At 35.6% G+C, this 26683-nt stretch overlaps 1 protein-coding gene and 1 long non-coding RNA gene across 2 annotated transcripts; both read right to left on the reverse strand.

The window, feature by feature from the left end:
- Positions 1-3: 3 nt before the first annotated feature.
- Positions 4-14642, reverse strand: LOC119072943. Its single transcript, XR_005086957.1, has 3 exons — positions 14496-14642; positions 10304-10416; positions 4-314 (listed from the first exon to the last, which is right to left on the reverse strand). It is a non-coding gene; the product is annotated as an uncharacterized LOC119072943 (long non-coding RNA).
- A 6206-nt stretch (positions 14643-20848) lies between these two features.
- Positions 20849-26672, reverse strand: LOC119072927. Its single transcript, XM_037178246.1, has 6 exons — positions 26385-26672; positions 22038-22416; positions 21650-21825; positions 21308-21570; positions 21078-21249; positions 20849-21017 (listed from the first exon to the last, which is right to left on the reverse strand). Exons 1-6 carry the CDS (start codon positions 26478-26480, stop codon positions 20895-20897), a joined length of 1209 nt encoding a protein of 402 aa, XP_037034141.1. The 5' UTR covers positions 26481-26672; the 3' UTR covers positions 20849-20894.
- Positions 26673-26683: the final 11 nt, after the last annotated feature.

Below are 26683 nucleotides of genomic sequence, written 5' to 3' on the forward strand. Positions count from 1 at the left end.
AAAAATGATAAAAGAAATCAAACTTTTTTTTTTATAAAATACAAACATTAGGCTAATTTAAATTAATGGCGCCCCCATTCAGCTGAGAGTGGTTTATTTTCATACCAATAATTTTTGCATCTGGTTTCGCCCGATAAGTGTGTAGCGTGTGTGTGTGTAGTAACGAAAGTGATCTTGTTTTATTGGCCTAATGGATGCGCCGCACATATTAATAATAGGTTTGGCTCTTCTGATATTGGTATGACGACGGACCACGATGCGATGATGGTAAATAAAATGTTATTTTTGGTTTATTTCTTTGGTTACATCATAATCTGAAAGAAAAATTGAGAAAAAAACGTTTTCCATAAAGTTATTTCATCTCTCGGAAAAATGGTTTATTTTTGGAAATTTATTAAAATATTTTGAATGAAACACTGTTATACTATATAGTGCCACTATACCCATTATAATATGGCATATAGTCCCGGTTCTGTCAAATATTATTTATCAAAGACTTTCTGTCTGTATATAAAATACATTCTTGATTCTTTTCCTAACGGTGTTTCGGTTGGCTTATTAAGTAAACAATTAAATTTTGGCGTATATTTATAGACGTCACAGTATTGGCCGGTTAAATTGATCATAACATTTGTTTTTCGGATTTTCCAAATCATATTTTGATTATAACACAAAGTATAATGAAAAAAGAAACGAAAATCGGTTCAGCATGTCCCGTCAGACAAGTAATGTTTCTCATTTGATTTGTTAGTGCATTCAACTGAGTCACTTCTATAAACAAATAATTTTAAATAACCGTCGGACGATGAGAATAAGTTACGTTCTGTGAATCGACATTCCACTTGATGGCTGAGAAGTTACAAAAAATATTTTAATTCGAGGTGGTCAAAAAATGACAGATTTCATCCTCCGAAGCAGGGACGAAATTGACTTATTCTAGTCCGCAAATTATTTTCGTCAATTACTGAGCTTAGTTTTTTACCTAGAAGATGAACTTCATGTTCTAAGCCTAGTATGATTGTACGGAATTAAGTTTTATTTTCTAGTCGAAACATGATTTTTTTGACAGCAGGTGGTCACTAGAGTAAAAAGGAACCGCATCACTACCCTTGACGTGAAGTGTATTTAATCTATCGTACGGTCGGTAAGTTTAACTGAAGTGCAAAATTTGCATCAACTGTTCTTTCACCAGTTGGTCTGTATATTGGTTTTTACATCAGCGGTGTATAAGTTGTTTAGTCGTTTCATCAAACCTTTCCCCGGGAATCGAACCTGCTGACTCTTTGTGAGTACTGTCAAAAACAATAGCAATTGATATGACAAAAGACCAGCTGTTGGAAATTCTGCATTCCAGCTAAATTTACCAAGTGTAAGTGTAAATTCGTCGAAAATATATATTTGTATGAGTGTTTCGCACGGATTGTCTGATTCACGGCGTACGAGTACACCGACCGGTTCGATCAGCTGGTGATCGAAAGCCGCTGTTGCAGAACGATACACACACATATTTTGAGCTAATATTATTCAAAATGCAAATGTTTATCCTTGACCCTTCAAAATATGCAAGCAAAGTATTGGAAAATTCCATTGATGAGTCTCACAACTTAATACTATATGGCAAACATCAAAAGAAATTTATTTAGCGTAATTTCCATATAAAATTAATGGACGAATTCCGTTCAAATTAAAAAAAAAGTGTAAACAGTCGTTCGCATGCAATAAAAACTTCTGAAATTTATTTTCGTTTTATTTCATTTTATCGAGAACATTACTTAACGATTAAGAGCATGAATTTTGCACATCAGGGGCCGATCTGATGACGCGGGCACAACTTTCAAACATTAAAAATTCATTTTTATTAGACTCTCAGACAAGACAAGAATAATTAATTTAGCGACGTCACTCACGTTCCTTTTTTAAACTTCGTGCAGCCAGTGCCGCCTTTAGCTTTTGGGCGCCATCGGGCAATTCGAAAAATTGGCGCCAATTTGTTGAAGTTAAATTTTTGTAAACGATTTTTGGCGTCATTTTCTTCTGTTCTACTTCGGGCGCCCCGGGCATTTGCCCATTTTGCCCATATGGAAAAGACGGCACTGCGTGCAGCCACCGGAAATTAATTCCTTCGGTCTAGGATTCTTTCACCCAGGGTAAGAGTCAATATCAACGAAAGCAAGTGAGAAAGTTGTAGATAGTTGAAAGGTTGCGCCCTGCTGCAATGGAGATAATTACTCTAATAAGGACTTAATTGGATTTTATTTTTATTATAGATTGTTTCCTCTTAACGCAGCCTCCAGCTCTTCCTACTTCCCTATAAACAAAAGTATTGCTAAATATATTGATCGTATTCGTGTACACTGCAGTTGCTCGACCTCGTACCGATTTTCACAAAATTAATTTCAGTTGAACGATTAATTTCATCTGATCCTCATCGGATCACTCATTAATTTTACAATAATTTGAAGCAGATTTCCTAACACTCATTTCAGAACATATCCCTCATTGCTCACTTCATGCCATGACAGCTGGAATCGTTCAAGAAAAACCAAGTATAGCTCGCCAAAAAAAAAAAACATTTCACCTGATCCATATGAGATCGCTGTTTGATTTGAAACCATTTTCTCTGTGTAATTATCTCAATTTAGCAGTCATGTTAAATCATTTATCACTTAAACCTCAGACAACAACAGACAACACATCAAACCGAAAACTTCAAACTTTTGATGATTGACCTAAAACTGTTGTGCTCTGTTCTATTTGCTGAAGTTTTTCTATTTTACTTATGCAAGCGAATCAGCGGAAAAAGAACGTAAGCTCACAACAGGTTTCTTTAAATATTTTTCTGTTTTTCTTTTTCATTTCAAAAAAAAGGAAAAATTATTTCTTCTCTCTTCTATTGTGTAAAACCATATCACTTCTCTACCTACTTGAAAATCTTTTCTTGGAAAATTACTTTGTATGTTCAAGATGAAGAAGTAGTGTGCGGAATAAATTTCAATATAAGTTTAACATAAATTAACACTTCGCATGTGGTTTTCTGCATTATATTTCGGTCTCATCAAAAAAAAAGTTAAATGGTTGGGAAGACGCTCAATTGGAAATGAATGGTGCTGTTCTAAGCGTTTGTTTTTCCATTTTGTGTTTCCTAACTTCTACTGGAAACGGTCGATTTTAGAATATATGTGGCTCATTACTATATGTAATTATAGTAGCGCTCGAGGTAGCTTAGGTTCCATTGGTATGATGTCATCGAGTTTTGAAATTAAACTCATTTATTCCGTTGATTGACACAATAATTGAAATTTAATTTGACGATCTCTATGACCATTGATTGATTTTTCTAGTCATTTATGGAGCGAAACTTCCCGGGCAAAAACACCTGTTACAGACAACTGTCATCTGTTATAGACAACGACAGCAATAATAAACAAGTTCTGGCTAATGATGTCTTATATAGCAAAAGACATGTTCAGAACGAATGAAGTAAAAGATTTCTGAAATGAATCTCTGAAAATCTTCGATCAAATAATGGAGTAATAGATCAGATAGTATAACTGTTAATATGCTTGCCATCTATGAGAGCTTAAAGATAAAGATCCACAAAATATTTTCCTTTGTAGCGCTTGTTGTGGAAGGTAGTATGAAAATCTGCGTCACTCATAAATGGCAGACGTTTTTCTGAATATACTTTTGGTATAAACCACAAAATCTGCTACTTCTTTTGTTTTGTTTTGATACAAAATCATTTACTTCATTCGCTTTAACCATAGAGGTAGACTACCTCAACTTCAACAAGCTAGAAGGGATCTGACAAAATGATATTTACTTCGAACGCCTTTATGTTGTGTAGAGGCTTCAACAATATATTTTGCAACACATTGATCAGAAGTCATCGTTTACTCATGTCGTTGTTGTCGATTAGAAATGATCAGCCGTTTCATAAAGATTTTCTAACTCTTTTAATTTGTTGAACAAAGAATAAATGTCGGGTAAGTCGGTGAGTCTACTAAGCAGGGCCTACTTTTTAGAAACTTTTAGAGAAAATCGAGAAATTCCAGAAAATTCAAGAAATTCAAGAAACTTCGAGAAATTCAAGAAACTTCGAGAAATATTTCTTGAATTTCTCAAAGTTTCTTGATTTTCTCGAATTAGAGAAATTTCAAGAAATTCCAGAAAATTCAAGAAATTCGAGAAATTCAAGAAATTTCAAGAAATTAATTTCTCGAGTTTCTTGAAGTTTCTTCAATTTCTCGAATTCGAGAAATTTTAAGAAATTCGAGAAATTTCGAGAAATTCAAGAAATTAGTTTCCAAAAAGTAGGCCCTGACTAAGAGCAAAGTAAGTACCAAGAAATCTATGGCCAGGAATTGATTAAGTAAATTTAAAAAATCTATTATAATGAAATCGAAGAATGTTCCCAACGAAGCGTCAAAATTTGAGCACAAATGGATTTCAACTGATGACCAAATATATCAGCAATTTATAATATTTTATAATCCTTGCAATACTCGACGCAAGGTGTGGTTTATATACTTTTCATGTGAAAATCTTTGAAATCTACTTCTTACATTAAAAATGTGTTTACACACTATTCCGGACTCATTGATTGTTTGTGTTCAATCAGAAGTAAATGAATCCAGTGAATAAACTAGTTCTCTCAGGGTGTGAGAATGGTTTTTACACAGTTTTTAAGGTCTCGAAAGCTAAAAACTAAATTTGGGGTTAAATGAAAGTAGTTCCCAAAGGAATTAAATTTTAATCCCATAAAAGATTCGGTCGCCTACTGTTAATCTCGCAAAGATTAAGAACTGGATCCATGTTTATATCTCTGTTGGAGGTCTTTCTCAAGGCGAATAATGATTTCAGAAAAGATTGGACTGAGTGAAGTTATTGTTCTGCACGAAATATTTGAATGTCCAAATCAATTCAGCAAGACACCGATAAACGTAAATTGAATAAGTGAAAAAGAGTTACAGTTTGTTCACCTTGAGAAAACTCATTTTTTAGATTTATGCGAGTTTTAAAAGTCATCGATGTTTCCAGTCGTCTCAGTCAATTAAGTGATTCCTAGTACATGATATTTTGGCGCAAAATTTGAATTCGCTAATACGTTTTCAAATTTTGTGACAAAATATCATAACCACTGTATCAACGCACTAACTACAAGAACAGGATCTTTATCATGCAAAGATTTAAATTTCCGTTCATAATTCAAGTTAGCCTATTTGGGGAGTTGCTAGAAATAACAAACACCGACAGTTTCATACAATCACTAAACACCGGCAATCAGGTAACAAAATCATAAATTCTTGACGAGCTAAACTAATCTGTGTAAACAACGAAATCACACCACCGAAGAAAATATTTTCTTTTTCTCTCTTACAATAAATAAAATCACAAAATATGCCAGCTGCTATTGTGAAAATTTAGCGAAGAAAAAACACCGATCTCGTGATTCGAACGAAACACCTTGCCTTTTTTCTATTTTTGTTTAGGTTAGTTGAATAATTGCCGATAACTCAACATTTTTTATTTCACCGGGAAAATTTAAATTCGGAAAAGTTGAGCAATCGATTCTACTTTTCTTTTCTTTTTATATTAAAATAGGATGTTCGGTATAGCAACAAGAACTAATATCTAACCTTTTGGCCATTAAAACTAGTCGTTAAGAAACAAAAAAATTAATTTATTAAAAAGAGCAAATTTTTGAGAACTCTTTTGATCCACATTTTAACGCATGAACGACCAATTAAATTAAAAGAATCTCTGCATGCGCTCATATAAAACTTAAATAAAAACCTCGAGAAATAGAAGAAAACATTTTTTTTCTGTGATAACTTTATGAGACATTTATATAATTTATAGAAAAAAAAGAAGAATTTTTCTCGGTTTATTATTGAATGTAATTGGGTCTACCGCCGGTTTTTTTTTTCTCGCTTGCCTACGCACATTTTTATTGAATCTGTTGGCTTATTTTATTGCTGTGTTTTAAATTATTTTAACGAAAATTAATAGAAATTACTGCGATAAATTATTTCTATTCTTGTTCGAAGAGGGGTTAAATCGAGCTCCAACTGAATTTAGAGGAAAACTGTGGATCTTATAATGATTAGCTGTAGTCATCACTGTTTCGAGATCCACCACGAAACTTGATCGCCGTAATTTTGAAGAAAAAAGACGAGCAAAACAAACGCAGAGAAATATTTGCGGATGAGTGATGAAAGGCATACTCTCACCGATTAATTAAATTTATTTTTTAGAAGTTTAGCGAATTTGTAAATTATTTTATTTACAATACACTGACTGTACTCTTTGAGAAACAAAGAACTAACGAACATTTGCTCTTTTATCAATGAAACATTTTATTTACAAATGAAAATTTAGAAAAACTTTGAAATAAAATTGAGAAAAAAAAAACTTTTTCGACTTTAAATTAAGAAAAACATTTTGTTGATACAACAGCACAGCTCATTAATTATAGACTTGGCATTGTTGGCGTGATCTTCAACATGGTACAATTTAAAAACAATTCCACATTTTCGAGCGTTTCTACATTCAAGTTCAGTGGCGAAATAATTTTAATTGGAAAAATTCTCGGTAAAATAACAATTCGCATTGTGTTTAGCGGGGAATGTACGGCAACAGGAAGTAACATTTTTTTCAGTGGTAAAACTTAAACGAATCAAAAACAATTCAACGCTGGTTATATTACGATTGAGACACTAAAAATTGGTTGAAGTAGAGCGCAAAAAGGATGGCAAATGGTTGGAAACGTTTCTATGAATATGAGTCCTTATTACCTACACTTGATATGATAACTATTTTTCTCGACCCATTTATGACCTAACACCCGCCTTAACTATGGACCTAACGATGACGGTTTCCAATGTATTGTGTATACTCTCAGATTGTAGAAAATCTAAATATGTGTTAAAACGAAGCCAGTGGTGAAGAATTCAATTAAAATAGAATTTTTATAGGAAACCTCTGCCCTCGTTGGTCTTAAGAGGCGACACAGTATGGTGACCACAGTTTTTTCCAGTACTATATTCCCTGCACTTTATTTTCTGATGAAATAAATTCACTCTGAAGAGTCATATCGCCAAGACTTCAGGTGATTGGGGAACAAGCCGACTCCGATTTTAATGAGTGATAGCTCGTTGGATTCGTCTTTCAATTCTAGGAAACACGTATCTTTCACTTTTTCTAAAAAAAATTTGTTTTCTGTGAAAAGTGTTCAAAAGTGATCACATGTCAGAGAGTACCGAAAACAGTTTTTCGGCAATAACTCAAGAAAAAATTATTTTGAATTGTTGTAATGTTGTACGATTGTCGGCCTTGGAAAGACCTACAGATAGAGTATACGCACTGCTTGGTGCTAGTTGATCCACTAGAGCTATGACTTAAAATATAGTGAATGTTCAGAGAGTACTTCTTCTCTGCAGCTTCGTTGTTCCACGGAACTAAGTATGGGGTGTTGTAGCTGGCCTGACCCACTATCGTTCCACACATAAATGAGCCCAGTACTTTTGTGCTGCAAGCCCACAGAAGTGTTAGAAAAAAAGTTGGTGCCAAAATGCAGATTTTTTTCTTCGTTCTGAGGGCTCTACAGCTGGAACAGCATCTGGAACGGTACTATGGCAGTCATTCTTTATCGTCGGAAAAACGATATGATCAAGTGGGAGCAAACGGTTTGCCTCCTGTCACGTAGCAAATATTGGTCCGATTGAAAAACTAACTACTGTTCCGGAGTCCTGTGGTCATTTGCTATACGCTAACACTTTATTTGACTAAAATCCTCCGAGAAAAATTTGATAATTTTTCTCTTGATATTACTAACACTGGATCTGATATATTCGTGACATATCGAAGCGTTTTTCTATTGATAAGGTAAAAGAATAGTAGACGATAAAGAATGACTGCCATAGTACCGTTCCAGATGCTGTTCCAGCTGTAGAGCCCTCAGCAAGAAGAAAAAAATCTGCATTTTGGCACCAACTTTTTTTCTAACACTTCTGTGGGCTTGCAGCACAAAAGTACTGGGCTCATTTATGTGTGGAACGATAGTGGGTCAGGCCAGCTACAACACCCCATACTCAGTTCCGTGGTACATCGAAGCTGCAGAGAAGGCGGACTCTCCGAACATTCACTATATTTCTAGTCATAACTCTAGTGGATCAACTAGCACCAAGCGGTGCGTATACTCCGCCTGTAGGTCTTTTCAAGGCCGACAATCATGCAACAATTTAAAATAATTTTTTCTTGAGCTATTTCCGAAAAACTGTTTTCGGTACCCTCTGACATGTCTTCACTTTTGAGCGCTTTTCAAAGAAAACAATTTTTTTAAAGAAAAAGTGAAAGACACGTGTTTCCTAGAATTGAAAGACGAATCCAACGAGCTATCACTCATTAAAATCGGAGTCGGCTTGTTCCCCAATCACCTGAAGTCTTGGCGATATGACTCTGAAATATCAATGAAATATCATAGCAGTTGAGTTGGAAGCGCTAACATTAGTATTTTTATGACGAAAAGTACTAAAAATGTTTTCTACGGCGTGCGACAGCCGAGATATCCATCCATTTTAGATCTCCTTAGCTTAAAATCCTAACGTTCACAAGTTTGACGACTCTCAGAAATTATTTTGAATCAGGTAATGCAATAATATCGGCAGAGGCTTAACTGTGGACGGACTGATATACAAATTCACAAGCATAATATCATCACCAACAGGCTCTTGGTCTTCTATGATGTTGATAAGCATCCATGCTATTGACATTTTTGTCCATTGAATCTGTTACTTCTTCTGTTTAAGTTATTGTTGAAAATTTGGAACAAAATATTTCACTTCATTAGTTATAGTATGTATTTGCTACATAAGAACCCACGAGCCAACGGACATTGCCTATGTTTGCTGTCGTTTGCGATAACAGATGCAATAAAAGCATTTTTATAATTTCATAATGTGGAGATTTTCATAAATGTACGAAAATATCAGTTGTGAGCAGGTCGTTAACTGTTGATTCAGTTGTTTATAGTTGGATGTGATTCGCGACTAACTCTTATGATTGAGCTTAAGACTCATAATTAATAACGAAATTCTCAAACCTACTTGGGCTTCTCTTCTGAGCTACGTTGGTGACTTATATCAAAAGAAACTTTTTTTTTCCACCTCGATTTAGGTATCTCAGACTTCCGGTTTGTAAAGGAGTTATTTACCTTTTTATTTCGAAATTATACTGGCGTAAAGAATCCACAGTAAAAACAATAGGAACACCAAGACCAAGAAAGAGGACGCCAAACTTCTAGCTTCATTCATTTTGAATTTGAAATGATATGTGACTGTTTCACTGCTAAAAGAAAATTTATTTATTATCACCGACACCGTCCTAATTTGGTATTTTAAGGCACTGTTTTGAGATATCACAAAATTAAATTGCGAATCAAAAGAAAATTTTACCGGAAAACGTTTCCTTTAAATAAATTTCAACCGATGGATATCTTACGTTTAAAATTAAAATTTATTATAACCCGGCCGAACGTTCAACTGAAACCGAACGCAAGATACCGAAATTGATTATTCCAATTTCCAAACAATTGAAGAAACGAAGAAATAAATTTGGAGCTGTCCGCTCAAATCAAATGCTTAATTACAACTGCTGGATCGAACCAGAAAAAAATTTGTTGTATATCCACACACCAGTCACATCGACATGCCGAACAATCTTATTTTTAAAAATATTATGACCAAATATCATCTTTTATTAATCCCCCTTTTCGTCCCACCTAATATTACTAATGGACGGCGGTGCGATTTATTCGGAATTTTTACTTGTTTTTCATTTTTTTATTTTTTATTTTTCATTCGCATTTTCTCTTCGACAATTCAGCTTTTTATCGTAACCTATCTCAAATTCTTTTTCATTTCGAAAAGAAAAATGTTTTTCGGTTGATCTAGCTCATTCACGAGATGGATAGCACTTGAAATGGAACCGAACGAACGGGACGCACCGTTTCAGAACGTTTAAGTGAATGAATCGGATATATATCGGATTCGTTCTCCTCTTGCGTTTTTCCAATCAAATTTATTGCGCTATTTTAGTCGAGACGTAGTTTTCAATACAGGATTTTCATTTGTTTACTTGTAGAGGCACTGAAGATTTATTTGTTTCTTGCGTTTTTTTTTTCAAATTGTAATTTTGAATGATTACTTGTAGGCAATAAAGTTGGAGATCTTTTTTAATCCACCAGCTTAGTAGTTTAGTTTAAATAAAAAAACGTAATTAACCCAACACAACCACAACTCACCTAAAATTTAAAAAATGCCGGCGTACAGAAGATACAAAAATAAGAGCAAGACCATCAAGATACAGTAGGTTGTCATCAAGTTCATTGCCTCAGTCATATTGGCTGTTGTTTATCTGCAAGGAAATAAAAAACCGAAATTTATGTTTAGTGTGAGACCATCCTTAAGTTTGGCTTTCGTAGCTACACAGTTTATTTCCTAATGGATTCAAGATATACCTGAAATGGCTAAAGTACCGAATATTATGAACTAAAAGACATAGCTAACGCCGACCCGTACGAAACACCTATTCGTATCAAAAGCCTTTACTGAGAAACTCTTCATTTCTCTTACTTCATTTTCTTCTCTGCTGAAAAACTATTCTCCCTTTAAAATCACTTACATTATCCACTCTTGTCTTGTTATCATATACAAATAAATTGCCGGAGGCAATATAGACAGCCCCGTACGAAGTCAACTTTCTTAAATTCCTATTTAAACAGCTATTTACCGCTATATTTACCTATATTTCACTGTAAATAAACATTTCACAGAGGAATATGCTATTATATAGCTCTATATGCCTGCATATAGGTCAATATAACTGTATATAGGTATATATAGATGTCCATATATGGAATCCCTGAAACCCCTCACACTTAACACATTATTTCCATGTTAACAGAAACTCTCTAAGCATCATTTTCCCCAAGATACTTCAATTTTACTAAAATTTAATATGGCCGCCGGCAGCCATTTTGTTAGGAAACCGAAAATAGTACCGACGCTTTACATTCGTTAATACCTTTCAAACAAAAAAAAGTCATGAAATTCGGTCAAAATTTACTCGAGATATTGACAAAATACTCCACGTTCACTGTACTTCCGAGTAGCCAGATAAGAGCTCACGTCAAGAGACCTAGCTCACGCTCCGGAGAACATAATTTCATGAACTTTTTCCCTGATTGGTACGGTCAATACCTATCTAATAAAGCTAAAACAGACGAAATATGTTCAAATGTGGCCGACCTACAAGCAAAAACTGCTTGCCGCCCTGTGCCTGTTTCACACCAAGGGGTCTAACTCACGAGTCGGTCATCCGATTTCCATAAACTTTTCTTTTGTCGATCGGTATTGTAAATACCTTTTATTTGACGTATCACTTACAAGTGTAACGTTTGAATGTCCGGAGATATATTCGAAAAACCGTAAAGCACTTATTGGGCCCCAGCTCAGGAGGGGTCGATCCAAAATCACTCATCTTCGAACTTAGCCTGTCTTTTGACATTACCAAACGGGGAAAAAAAGAATTGTCAAAATCGGATGCGTTTTACTCAAGTTATCGTGCAGACGGACAGACGGACAGACGGACATTTTTTTTTCACTGATTTGGCATCTCTAGACAACCACAATAGGTTTCCCCTTACTCAGGCAGTCCAATTCGACGTGTTACGGATGTATGCGTAAACGCATAAGACCCCAGTACTTCGTACGGGTCTAATTACACCAATTCTCAAGGGATCTTACAGATCTCTAGGACGGATCTCTCTGTGACATGATAGTCGTTTACTCTTTTACCCTTTGATAAGTGTATGATACAAATTCCATCACACAAGACCGAACTGGCCCCATGGGCATTCGAGCGTAGCCCAAATATTCTCATATTTCGAGAATTTCCATTAAAATGTTATCAGCAGTTGAAAAGGATAGATAGAAAAAGAATTTTTGTTATCTTTAACACGTCTTTCCATCTAAACGAAGAAGTTTCATTCTGCTTGACAAATCACGGAACTTGTAGGTAGGTGGAGAATCAGCGATAGTTTAATTGTGTAATGTCTCTTTGTGGTAGAATGAGTGCAAAGAAAATAAATCGGGAGCTTTCAGCATGCAAAGTATCAACACAATTTGCTTCGGCCAATGGTGTCAATGGTTACACGTAATTAAGAGTTAATTTGCGGAGACTTTGAACAATTTGTTTGAAACATGGAAACAAGCCATCGGCGACTTTTGAGTTCGTGGTAGTAGTAGTAGAATCATCGGACATTGGCTGTCCGGGTTTGAGAATAGAAGATATTTTTAAGTCTAACGAAAACTTGTAATTAGTAAAATGGTTCTCATAAAAATTTTTTTGAAATTTTTAATATTCAAAATGTGCGTCATCGAAATGTCTAACGTCTACCATATTTTCGACTTAGAAGGTTTTGTAAAACGATTCTGACCCTCGTGGTAGACTCAAGAATGTCTCAAGAAAAAATATCTTCTATTTTGAACTCCCAAAGGTCCAACGATTCCATTACTGATTAAAAACCGACGCGACGATGTGAAATCTCGAAATCTTCGCAAATTGTGTAAGTGTATGCTAACGTAGACCTTTCATCATTCCACAGCTGTATTTAGTGCTCATTCCCAAATGAGAGCCGCGCCATGTTTGATTATGTGTAAGTTCGGCGGTAAATTTTAGATTATCTGGATTCAGAAATTTAATTTCACGAAACCTTCACAAGATACAGAAGATTAAAATTTAACGAAAAAAAACTGCACCGGACCTGGACTCTGGTCAAATTTCACCTTCAATGCTTCAATTAAACATAAATGGGTCGACAAGTTAAAAAAATAAAATAAAATTTAAAAAATCAAAGCTCCGAATTTTCAACGGTAAAATCATTCAGTCTTTGGAATTATGCTGCAGGCGTATTACGATTAAATCTATTACTTATTTTGTTTTTAAAGGATTGTTAACTGTTCTATGAAAAATTTATTACTTCCTTAGTCTTACGACACGTTTTCCTATGTAAGAGAACAGCCAGCGTTCATCTCTTATTTGTTTCATAGTTGTTGATAACAGATGACTAGTAAAGGATTAAGATTGTATAGTCAACCAGTACGAATATTGCTCGCTGTTGGAAAACGCTTGCGAGTACGCGAAAAATTTGAATTTGCACAAGACGACCAACAATTTTTTTTTATGTCGTCGGCATAAATGTCGGATGTTTTGGCCCTCAGCATGAAAAGGGGTATACGCATCTGTTGTGGACAGTAGAATTTAGGTAATTTCGAGAGTTGTAGCCCGAACGAAGTGAGATATTTGAGGCACAACAGATACGTCAATAAGTGGACTTCTCCACCAGCGACACCGCTCGTAATTTTCTAAGTCAAAGCATTTCGCTAGTTCCATTGCACTTTAACAATTCAGAAACGACAGAGACGTACCGTAATAATGTAGTCTGTTACTCGTTTTGTTTAGCATCAACTACGTTTGTATAAAAAAATCTTTTCCTTCATCAAAACACCAAGCAGGGTAGGTGCTTTGGCTTCATTCATTTTAACATTTATCTTGCTAAAAAACCGGAGACAATGCTTCGTTTTTGTCACGGCTGTTGATAACAGATGATTAGAATAGAGACAAGCTACACTTTTTTATTGATTGAAATTATTCTCCTTGAATCGGGTCCTCACTAGTAAGAAAAAGTGGAAGTGCTTTTGCGATAAATAAGTTTAAAATTGCAAAAAAAAAAACGAATCTGGAACATTGTTTTGTCCGTCCAAATCGTTCGAACTCCAAAGATTACATCGCTATTTGTTCACTTTACAAACGCAGAAAGTGTGAGGAGTTTTCATTGTTTGATCGTAAAAAAGAGCTAAACAGTGCAAGCACGCGAAGTCCCTAATTTTGCAGATACTTTTGTATGCGGCTTATCAGTACATACTTGAAAGCTTTAGGTACCAACTATAGATAGGAAAATCGGAAATTTGTTTCGATTAAATTCCTATGCGTTGATATCTCTCTGATATTTTCAATTAAATTAAACGTTTTCATTATCAACACATCGATCTTTTTGAAAAATATAAAAAGTTTAACCGGTCCACAAAGCCAATCCGAACCGACTACGTAATAATTGTGTAACGTTTTCCGTTTCATTTTTATTAATCAAACCATGAAAAGGTCACGTTATTCCATAAATCGACAATGACTGCATCAATTTTGTCCGGGGAAAACGTTTCTTAATAATTCGCCTGACATTAGGCTGCACACTTTCCATGCTTTTTATATAATTTCCCATCGGAATAAATTTTTCGATTGTTTAACTAAAATTATTTTATTGAAATGTTCGTTTTGTTAATTAGACAATAAACTGTTACAGACAATGAGGATTTGACAAAGAAAATAAAATAATTGTCGGTTACGTGGTTACGTATCATCAATTTTCTACTCACTTTCCTAATTTCACTTTTAATTATTTCAGTTTTTCAAAACGACCGTTCAAAATGAGAACCAATGTTAAACTGGACCTTTTTGAATGTTTGCACCAACCGAGACAAGAAAAAGCGTCATTCCAATGTTGTGCTAAATTATTTAAAAAATTTTCGTCTTTCTTAATAAATAACGATGTATGTACAGCTCACACGTACACGGTGTTTTTATTTATTATTTTTTTTTATATTTTCTTTATTCCATTGGCCAAAGCCGTACACATGTGCCATATATACCCACCCACCTTTGAATATATTATAAATGAGGACTATAATTATTACAAAAAAAATCATCTATGCACATGGAAAACTATCAAGAACCAGTGTGGAGCATCGGAGCATAGACACACTAATAATATTGATCTTGTGATTGTGAAAAATCTCATTTCAAATGTTCACATTCAACGTATTAGTAATTATTGTTTTGAAATCGTTCGAAAAGCGAAAAGAAAAATCGTGTATCGGACATAAATAATTTATTTGTCGAGTCAAATTGTTGGGCAGATTTTTTTCTTTTTGAAAATAAATTCATTCGTTCAACTGAACAAACAATTTATGACAAAAATGTTTTTTTTTGCGCGATGGTCGAGACAAGATTATAACAAGACATTCGGGAAATTCTCTTGATTTCAGAATTAAATGTTCATTATTATTGGTAGAGTGGAGCGATTTTTTAAATTGTATTTTATTTGGATGTCGAAAATTATTTTCAGCCTTTTCATATTCTATTATACATCAAAATTTTGCTTATTTGTTTTCCAATTGTAAAAAGTATTGGTAAAGTTAGCAGAATTACCAACGTTTGTCAACATGCGACCAGCGCGCAAGAAGCTTTTACAATTTACATGTAAAAGTATCGGGATTTTTAGCAAAGGCTCAAACCAAATCTCCTTTAAATTTTAGAATTTGACCCTTTCAATTTTGTTACTTAAATTCGTCACTTTTAATCAACTTTATAAAAAAACAACACATTTTTTTGGCATAGTGTAGAATAATTTTTAGTTGATCCTTGTATATGGAATTGAAATAAATTCATATGCGAGAGCCTAATTACGATAAAATTGAATATGCTGCGTTGTACTCTTCTATACAAAGTATTGACCAATATTAGACAAACATTTTACCAAACTTCAGTAATATCATCAAATTTCGCTAAATCTTACAACAAAAGATAAAGTTTGTGAAATTCTACTTCCAGTTTAACGTGTTACAGACGGCTGTCATCTGTTATAGACAACGTTAGCAATAATAAACGACAAGCTCTGACCAATAAGGTATAATGTAACAAAAATCATGTTCAAAACAAATGAAGTAAAAGATTTTTGAAATAAATCTCTGAAAATCTTCGATCATATGAAGTAATAGATCAGATGGTGAAAACTGTTAATTGCCGTCTGTGACAGTACAGTTTTCACCATCTGATCTATTACTTCATCTGATCGAAGATTTTCAGAGATTTATTTCAAAAATCTTTTACTTCATTTGTTTTGAACATGATTTTTGCTATATTATACCTTATTTATCGTTTATTATTACTGTCGTTGTCGATAACAGAGGACAGCCGTCTGTAACAGTTTAAACTTGAAGTAGAATTTCACAAACTTTATCTAAATTCAGTGAAAATTGGTGAAATGTAGCGAAATTTTGTTGTAAAATTTAGCGAAATTTGGAGATATTAGTGAAGTTTGGTTGTTATGTGTTTCTTCAATTCTGTTCGCACGTCTTTTATATAAGGAAACTTTGTCGTTTATCACTGTAATGACTTTGAGCAATAGATCATTGTCAATGTCGTTTGAGATGTCAAATGAGCTGTCATTTTCACAAAGCTAACCACAATGTTACAAAAATTTATATGTAGCTGTCATTGTTTGAGGCTAGCTTTGTGAAATTGACAACTCATTTGACACTATTTTGAGAGAAGAACATTTATTTGACACTGATCTACAGGGAACGTAAGCTAAACGGTAAAGGACCCGGCAATGATAAAACCTACGTTAATGACCTGTCAAAAATGGCAATCATTGTGAATGCATATGAATGTAAGATTCCAGTTGACCAATATTTTATCAATGAAACTGGTAGATCTTATATGTGAGAAGCAAACGACATTATTCCGGAAAAATGTATTCGCTCTAACCTGTCACATACGGCTATTCATCTGTTATCGATGACTTCGACTATAATAATAACAAGCTCTGAGTAATACGGCCCTTTATGCAGTAAAATACATGTTAAAAAAATTGAAGTACAAGATTTTATTAATGCAATTAGTAGATCTGACATGTACGAAGCCAGTAGCAATAAGAGCAATGAACTCTCTGCTTTTTTATAGTCTACATTTAGGCGGAAAATATTCATTTCTTGATGATTTCTCTGAACCAAAATATGTTTTTTGAAAAAGCAGAATCATTAAAGCACGCAAAAATGTGTTACTTTTAAAGGAAAAGTTGGTTTAATTTAACAAAAGCAATCAAACAATAATACAAGTGAGAAGTTTACGGTCAGAGCGAAGCGAGGGCCGTAATTCACACGAGTCGTATTTTATTCATTTATTCATTGAAAATCTTGCTGCAAATCTAACCTGTCACATACGGCTTTTCATCTGTTATCGTTAAAGACGACAAAAATAATGACAAGCTCTGGGTAATATGGTCCTTTATAATATTAGTTGAGAATAATTCATCTTATATTGCTTGCAAAGTGTGCTCATTTGATAACAGCAACCCACTGTCGCTTGGCAGTGCTATGATAACAGACATTTTTCAGACGTAAGACCAGTCAACTATCAAAGTAATCTTTTTCTATAGAGGCTATGATCAACAGTGTAAAATTATATTGTTCTTATGTATGGTTCATTGGTTATGTAGAATGATTTGTAATAAAGTTATTTCCTTTTTCTGAAATAGTTTCCAGAACCTTCGTCCGAGATAGCCCATCTTAGTCTCGAGAATTTCATTTAAAAAAATCAAATTGGTTGAGAATTATACTCAGTTCATTACTTCATCGATTGTACCAAGGAATTTTGTTATTTTGGTACTTGCGGCAATAGTCATAGGAGCTAGTTTAAGACCCGTTTTTCATTGAAATTTAAAGACCATGTACGAAAACTTCGAACAACTTGAAATAGTCTAGGGGCCACTGAAAACCCTGTGTCCAAAGTGAGGTCCGGAGCATGTTAAAGGTTTTTTTCGGTAGAGTTTAGTGTCCTGATGAAGAAAAGTTAGGGTGCCAGGCTGAGTTCCTGGGCAATAACTTTTGGCGGCGGCTCAAAGCCGAAAATCCGTGTTTTTTCACGCTTTTCATTGAATATCACGAGAACCCGAAAAGATAAAGAATTAGTTTCTTCGGGAAAAATGTAGAGTTTTAAATTCTGAACAACATTGCCGAATACAAAAAGTTTGTGGAAAATACAGGATGGGGCGAAAAAATTATCGAAGTCGAAATTTTTAAGGTATTGAAGAAAATGCGTGATTTTGGACCATTTTCTTCTCTTTTAAGTGTTTTACGAACATATATTAAGTGAGATATGTGAATCTCTAAATTCTGAACACGAATCAAGAAATTGGAATGTACAGGGTGGTCCGAAAAAGTTGATCTTGGTCGAATAATCTTATTTTTCCATAAAATCTTCGATATTGTGTTTTCCTTTTTTCTCCACCGGTCCACCGGTCACCGGAATCCATTTAAGTGTTCTCCCGTGAAGGAAAATGGATTTCTGAGGATGCGACCGTGCGTCGAGTTCTATGGTATACACATATTTATCGCGGCTGTATACGGTCTCAGGCACATTTCAGGCGTTATATTCGAGTCGATTTAGGGTCATAGTTCCTAAACAAAATTAATTTGATAAAAAAGGTAGATGCTATTCGCGTAAAAAAATGAGTATATAAGGCAATAACGTATTAGTATACGTTGGACCATAAATTTATGGTACCCAACATCGATTCGAATGGATTTTTTTTTCAAAGTTTGACGTTCGACCGACGTATACGTCTACGTAGTGCCAGTCTACTTCTATTTAGTGTTAGTCATAGATGTACCACAAAGGGGCTCTGCAGCATCAACCTCATACGTATTGACATTTTTGATTGTGAACATAGGTTCGGAACAGTTTTTGTTTAGGATAATATATGACGTCAATTAAAAATAATTTGTGCTATTTTCAATGCTCCATTATTTTCATATTATTTTCTTGAAAATCGAAGTACTTTATCATTTTTGGTCCAATTCGCTCCTATGCATATGGTTTAGTCGGATCTATAAAACAAATATCTTGACGCATCGATTTACACGTATCTAGCGTATATTTGTCAAAAGTTTCACAAAGTTTCACAAATTTTGACAAATGTTTCACAAAAATTTGCTAAAAATTTGTAAAGCATTTGTCAAAATTTGTGAAACTTTTGACAAATATCAGGCCCTGTCACAAGCGTTTTTCGTCCATTGTAAGCCATTGTAGGGGACCCTTTTTGGTAGCTAAACTGGGAACTTTTCAGACCAAGGATCTGATTCCTCAATATTACTTAGGGTATAGATTACGTAGAATAAGAGAAAAGGTCAGAAAGGCACCATTTACTAAATATCCACCAAATAAAAAGAAAAAAAGTTAAAAAAAAAGCGAGAAAGAAAAACACGAAATCGAAGATTTTATGGAAAAATAAGATTATTCGACCAAGATCAACTTTTTCGGACCACCCTGTACATTCCAATTTCTTGATTCGTGTTCAGAATTTAAAGATTCACATATCTCACTTAATATATATTCGTAAAACACTTAAATGGTCCAAAATCACGCATTTTCTTCAATACCTTAAAAATTTCGACTTCGATAATTTTTTCGGCCCATCCTGTATTTTCCACAAACTTTTTGTATTCGGCAATGTTGTTCAGAATTTTAAACTCTACATTTTTCCCGAAGAAACTAATTTCTAAGTTCTAGGGTCACAGAAACATGATCAAACCACTAACTTTTCATTTCACATTTTCTTTTAATAATGCCAAATTCACAATTTTAATTTTAATGCCAAAAATACTTTTTTTAAGTTATTTTTTCCAAAATACATTTTTTACTGGTCTCTTATAGAGACCGACTCTTTCGAGTCCCCAATTAGGACTGAAAACTTTAGTTCGGATAGATCGAAAAACAAAACTCACTTGACCGAGATATCAAATTGCCACGTTGCATTAATTAGAACTCAAATGAACTGCAATAAATTGGCACAGTTAAAGTAAATTTCCGCGAACCTTGCATTTTATTCGCGCATTTCTTTTCATATGACTAATTTATACATTGAAATAAAAGTATTGAAGAAATGTAATATCCGGGATATCACAGGTTCTCGTGATATTCAATGAAAAGCGTGAAAAAACACGGATTTTCGGCTTTGAGCCGCCGCCAAAAGTTATTGCCCAGGAACTCAGCCTGGAACCCTAACTTTTCTTCATCAGGACACTAAACTCTACCGAAAAACACTTTAACATGCTCCGGACCTCACTTTGGACACAGGGTTTTCAGTGGCCCCTGCATTAAAAACAAGCCATCGGCGATTTTTAAAAGATTCAGAGCATTTTTCTGAGTCAGTTGCAGGACAAATTTTGTATTGAAATAATTTCGGATTCATGCTGGACCCCTTACTATATAGTTGGTCTAAGCTGGAACCGGTCAAAAATTGGTCTACGCTGGGGTAGTCAAAATTGTTTTCACAAAAAGAAACGGGTCTGTCTGAATTTATATCGTTGGTATTCATTCTAAAGCACACGATGGACTTTTAAAGATTTCTAAAATTTTCGTGTGAGCGGTGTAGGACATGTTTAAGGACGGAAAAATTACAAATTTCTCGAAGTGTTTACAACAAACAACAGTCCACGACTTGGTCGATATTGATGTCGTTGGACAGGTAATGACCTCTACTATTCGTGACACCATAAACCTAGCGCGGCGACTCTTCCAGGAATCCACAATTTTAGTTCAAGTGTACTAATATCTCTAGAATTCCACACCTCAATCACCTAACACCTCAATAATTCTAAAAGTTGCGAAAGGAACCATGTGAAGCGATGGAATGGAACCAACCCACTACCACCTTAATAATGGTAAAATTCCAGAAAGGAACCCAAAAAACAGTTAAAAGTCCTCAAGATCGTAGAATTATGCAGTTGAGAGCGGAGGGAAGGAATTGTTTTTGCCTCAGGATGATGAGCTAGGAACCAACTTCCTTTGGCAAGTTTGTTCCTCTCAACGAACTCCATCACAAGATCACCAACGACGAACGAACGAACCCGAACACAAAACGAAAACAAACGACAGAATTTAGTTTTTTTTTTGTTTGCATAGAATTACTGTGTTTATTCCTCTGAAAATAATTAAGATGGCTTCACTATATTTAACTCTAACTTAGCGTATTTACACGTCCACCTCCGAGCTAATGCTTCGAACTTTGGTCTCTCGTTTTCATACATTTTTCCCAACTCTGGTTCCATGCATATCTATAGAAGAGAAACAAAGAATCGGCATGACGAATCGATCAGAATGCGACAAACTCTTACCTCTGTAAAAGGATCGGTGAGTAAGCTTTGAACCGACAGCAGAATCTTTGATATTGTCAACGATAACAGCCAATTGTGCTGAATGATGTCGATGCCAACATCGCCGTGACGGGATACATTCGGATGAAATATTTTTGTTAGAAAGCGTACCGTTGGCGGAAGCATAGGATAGCTAGAACGACAGACAATTAGTGAACGATACTCCGTCAGGACACTCACACTCCATTTACTTTGACGGTATGACTATGTAAAGAAAGAATTTTCCTCCCTCGTACGGACTGCCCATCGGTCCTTTGATTGAGGCTTGCCAATGTGACAGCTGGTGATCGAGAGGAACAGCATCGATCCCTTCCGTAGCATCAACATCCAATGAGCGTATATCGTCGAGCAGACGTTCCGATCGCAAGTGATTCACACTTTGAAATGGAGTCTTTAGTGCCATTTGAATGACGCAAGTGCGACAGAAACAGGATGACATTAGAGATAAATAGACCTGTTGACGAAGTAGCACACAAGTCAGACGGAGGTTTTCAATTTGTTTGCGTTTCATTCGTGGAAAATGGAATGCTCACCTGAAACCAATTCGACACGAAGCCAACGTGCTGGAATAGTGGCCACCTTTCCTTTGTGTACTTCTTCCACATTGACTGCGGCGTATGAGTCTCTAAGATTTTTCGCCATTGCTTGCATACACCGCTTGCATTGCACAACGAAATGTCGTCGAGATACGAAAATATTTTCAGGAGGACTGCGAAAGAAATAAGTTCCCCGTTTAGACCGTTGCTTTATGAAGAGGAGCTGCCGAAATGGGCGTATGGTTTCATCGAGACGAGTGTGTAATATTAAATCTAGTCACGGTCGCCAAAGCCAAAGAAAATTGAAAAAACGATCAAAAACACAGTACTCGCCGTCGTCTCGATCAACCATACGCCAAGCAGCTACAGCATCCGAAACACAAACCTTCAACCGGCAATGCGTCGATATTTTTGTCCGATTTGTTATTGTCATGAGGATTCGACAGTAGATTGATGTAATGGTTAACATTCGGTAGTGGTGCTGGCTCGGGTCTCGGTTCCAATTCGAACTCATTTTCCTCCTGCTCATTTTCGCTCACTTCTTCAGGTAGTTCGGCTTCCAGATCATCGCGATCCTGACGATCGTTCACACTGTATGGCGGCTCGTCGTTACCCGAATCTTCATCGTCGGATGGTATCACTGACTGCTCTTCGATGCCCACTTGCGGCTGTACGGAGAATAGGAACGCATGACAAGTACCACACAGTGGTTCGCCGAAATTTGGGCCGTAATAGCCATTGCAAATGCAGCAGGTAGAAATGGCCTGTTGAAGTAAGGAGAAAATTTCGATTTTTTTTAAATGGCATAAGATGGGCAGTCACTCTACAATGGACACGTTAGGCGTCATTCAAAAAGTCGTCCTGTTTTTTGGACTTTACAGAGTGCCTCCCTCCTATATCCACGTTTTTCCTACACCTTAGGACGTAAACACACGAACAATTTTGCATTGATGGGTTCGACAATCATGCTGCGCTTTCTATTGTAAACCATATTCAACACAGGATAAACAATTGAAAATGCAGCATAATTGTCGATCCAGTACTTCGAACATACCAATTTTGCTTAACCTGAGACGAATAGCTCAGGGTCGCAAATTGCAAGAACCGAATTGCCGTACACAGAAAACCAAAACAAGACTCCTTTTTACATTTATTGAACTTCAAGGAAACATCCTTCGGAGAAACATCATTTAGAACGACAAACAGAGCTACACCTCTTCTCACATCACGTAAAGTGGCAAAAAAGAAAAAAGAAAAGCTGTTTCGACCTCGAGAACTAGCGGCGGTCACAGGTCAGAGTGGACTGACCATCTTCAGTTGCTTCCACTAGCCTCTTAGAGAAGACAGTAGCAAAACTTTCCATGAACAAGTGAGGATCAACGCACTTCAAGCAAAAGTGCTATTTATGACAGCTGTCAAATAGAGTACTTTTAGTATGAAATTTTATCCCCACTCTTTTTACAGTGTAAAATTTTGTATGGAGCACTGTCAAGTTTCAGTAGCCTATTTAGAGTACCACTTTTGCTTGAAGTGCATTGGTAGGATAGTTTGCATTGAGACATTGCCATCTGCTGATGGAAAATTTGGGGAAATCGCGGAAAGCTGCTAAGAAATCATTTAAAAATGCAGCAAAGCAAACAACACATAATTTCTGTGTTTTTACAATCACACTTTCGTTGACCCTTCCGCCATCCTTAAGAAGCTGATTTCTTTTCCAATTAGACATGACCAAAAAATTACGGGACATCGAACAACAAACATGACCATCAAAAGTGTATTCCAGTAAAATCCAATGCCAGGGCCTTTTATAAGGAACAAGCGCGTGGGAAAAATCCCCCCAGGCCAACCTGAATCCCCCCCACTTTTTATAAATCCCCCCAGTGCCCCCCACTTTTAAAAAATACTCCACAGTCTCTCACTTACAGTCAGTTACTAAAATTATAAGTTGTTATTCTTTAAAAAAATGGCGCGGCAGCTCATTATTAGTCAACTGCGAAGTATCACAATAAAACTTTCGTCCGTATGTTAGGAGAATTTGAGTAAATGTTATTCGGCTCTCTTTTTTTGTTCCACATTAGTTAAGTGATTGCTGTGGCTTCTTCAGTTCGTCCTTAAGAATTCGATGGTTAAAGAGTTTAGATTCACAATTCTATTTTTAGACCCGTATGAAGTACTGGGGTCTTATAGGTTTACGCATACGTTTGTAACACGTCGAATTGGACTCCCTGAGTAAGGGGAAACCTATTGTGGTTGTCTAGAGATGCCAAATCCGCGAAAAAAAAAATGTCCGTCTGTCTGTCCGTCTGTCTGTCCGTCTGTCTGTCTGTCTGTCTGCACGATAACTTGAGTAAAACGCATCCGATTTTGAAAATTCTTTTTTTTCCCGTTTGGTAATGTCAAAAGACAGGCTAAGTTCGAAGATGAGTGATTTTGGATCGACCCCTCCCGAGCTGTGGCCCAATAAGTGCTTTACGGTTTTTCGAAGATATCTCCGGACATTCAAACGTTACACTTGTAAATGATACGTCAAATAAAAGGTATTTACAATACCGATCGACAAAAAAAAAGTTTATGGAAATCGGATGACCGACTCGTGAGTTAGACCCCTTGGTGTGAAATAGGCACAGGGCGGCAAGCAGTTTTTGCTTGTAGGTCGGCCACATTTCCACATATTTCGTCTGTTTTAGCTTTATTAGATAGGTATTGACCGTACCAATCAGGGAAAAAAAAGTTTTTGAAATTATGTTCTCCGGAGCGTGAGCTAGGTCTCTTGGAGTGAGCTCTTATCTGGCTACTCGGCCGTACAGTGAACGTGGAGTATTTTGTCAATATCTCGAGTAAATTTTGACCGAATTTCATGATTTTTTTTGTGTTTGAAAGGTATTAACGGATGTAAAGCGTCGGTACTATTTCCGGTCTCCTAACAAAATGGCTGCCGGCGGCCATATTGGATTTTAGTAAAATTGAAGTATCTTGGGGAAAATGGTACTAAGAGAGTTTCTGTTAACATGGAAATAATTTGTTATGTGTGTGGGGTGTTTCAGGCATTCCATATACGGACATCTATATATACCTATATTCACCTATATTGAGCTATATACAGGCATATAGAGCTATATAATAGCATATTCCTCTGTGAAATGTTTATTTATAGTGAAATATAGTTAAATATAGCGGTATATAGCTGTTTAAATAGGAATTTATGAAATTTGACTTCGTACGGGGCTGTCTATATTGCCTCTGGCAATTTAATTGTATATGATAACAAGGCAAAGAGTGGATAATGTAAGTGATTTAAAAGGAAGAATAGTTTTTCAGCAGAGAAGAAGTAAGAGAAATGAAGAGTTTCACAGTAAAGGCTTTTGATACGAATAGGTGTTTCGTACGGGTCGGCGTTAGCTATGTTTTCGTTGCGAACCCAAAAAGCTGACCGGAAGTTGCTTGTGTGGTTAATTGGACAAAGCAACTCACGGATCAAATAGCACAACTCTGATTTCTCTAAAAAGCTACTCTGTAGGCGTAAACTAATTGCCGATTCATTAAGAAGTGTTTGGTCTTCACAGTACCAATGATCCCTGCTGGTTTCCGCGCACAAAACAAGGATGAATAAAATAAAAAATCTAGATTTTCATTTGTTAAATAAATTTTTTGTGGAATCATTTACAAACCAAAACAAATGGCAAAACAGAAAACATGACGAATTACACTTTTCTCTCCCTGTAACTCGTAAAATAACTGCCAAAAAACAAGTAAGGGCCGAAGAACTGACAATAACTCTTTTGAAAACGCCATTAAATCGCGAAAGTTTGACTGAGTTGTCCATGTCCTCCTATGGAAACTTAATAAAGCTTTTTCGGATAGATGATCCATCCTTAGTGTTCCAGGAATTAATATAGAAAATATTGAAAAGATTGTGAAATCATGGTATGTTCTGCAGCTAAAACACACAGTATACATGCAACATTAAGCGGCACTTGACAGTACCCCAGTCACTAAAGTTCTCAAATTTGAAACTTGTCTAATTTTTCAAAGAAGGCCCCTCACAATAAAAATATAGAACCCCTTCACGGAAAAAATTGGGGCCCCCAAATCGAAATCCCCCCAGTGCGAAACTCTTATAAAAGGCCCTGAATGCAACCCAACTAACCAACAGCTGAAAATGTATCGCCAAAGGATTGTTTTCATTCAAATCACTTAAAGTAATCAACACACGCTGAATCAGCTAAATTAGCAATTTGTTTATAAATGCGATTCCATGTGCGAGTGTTGTTAGATAATAAACAGTGACAGCAGCATGATATATACTTTGCCACTTATACGTATGTTTGAGTACGGGATAAATTTCCTCATTATCCAAATGAAATTCTAATTCAATTAATTTAATGGCGAAAATAAACAATGAAACGATAGAATGGTCAATCAAATAAAGGGAACGTAAAATTCAATGGAATCTGTTCACCCATCAATGAATGACAATCGGATTACTATACGTGATTGTTCGTCAGCTGCAGAGAAAAGGAACAATCATGAGCACTGGAAAATTTCTACCCAAAAAATATATATTTATGACTGACCCATGTCCCAGGTATAATACCGGAAGATATTCTAATTTCCGGGTTACTCTTATTCAATGAATCAAAATAAATCAATGAAATCCGATCACAAACAGTTCACACACCGATTATTGATAGCATCAAATACAATGAATTTTACAAAAATTTTGTCCACTCACAAAATATCGAAATTGATCGCAGAACTCATCATCGTTGTCCTTGTTGCCGTTGGTATGATTGTGCTCGTTTTTCGAATCACTTGAGCATTCAGCCATTGTAAAATTCGTTAAATAATTTCGCTTGATGACGGAAAAGTGTTCAATTTGTTCGGATTGGGTGATTGGTTGGATTAATTAAGCCAATTGTCTTTCACAAAATAAACAAACAATCGACAAAGTGGTGTATGACATTTTTTTTTTGTTTGCCCTGAGATTGTACAAAATGTCAAAAAACCAATTTTATGGTGGGCGATTCTTTT

This window comes from Bradysia coprophila, assembly GCF_014529535.1.
Source record: "Bradysia coprophila strain Holo2 chromosome IV unlocalized genomic scaffold, BU_Bcop_v1 contig_84, whole genome shotgun sequence".
In the NCBI taxonomy this organism is placed as follows: Eukaryota; Metazoa; Arthropoda; class Insecta; order Diptera; family Sciaridae; genus Bradysia; species Bradysia coprophila.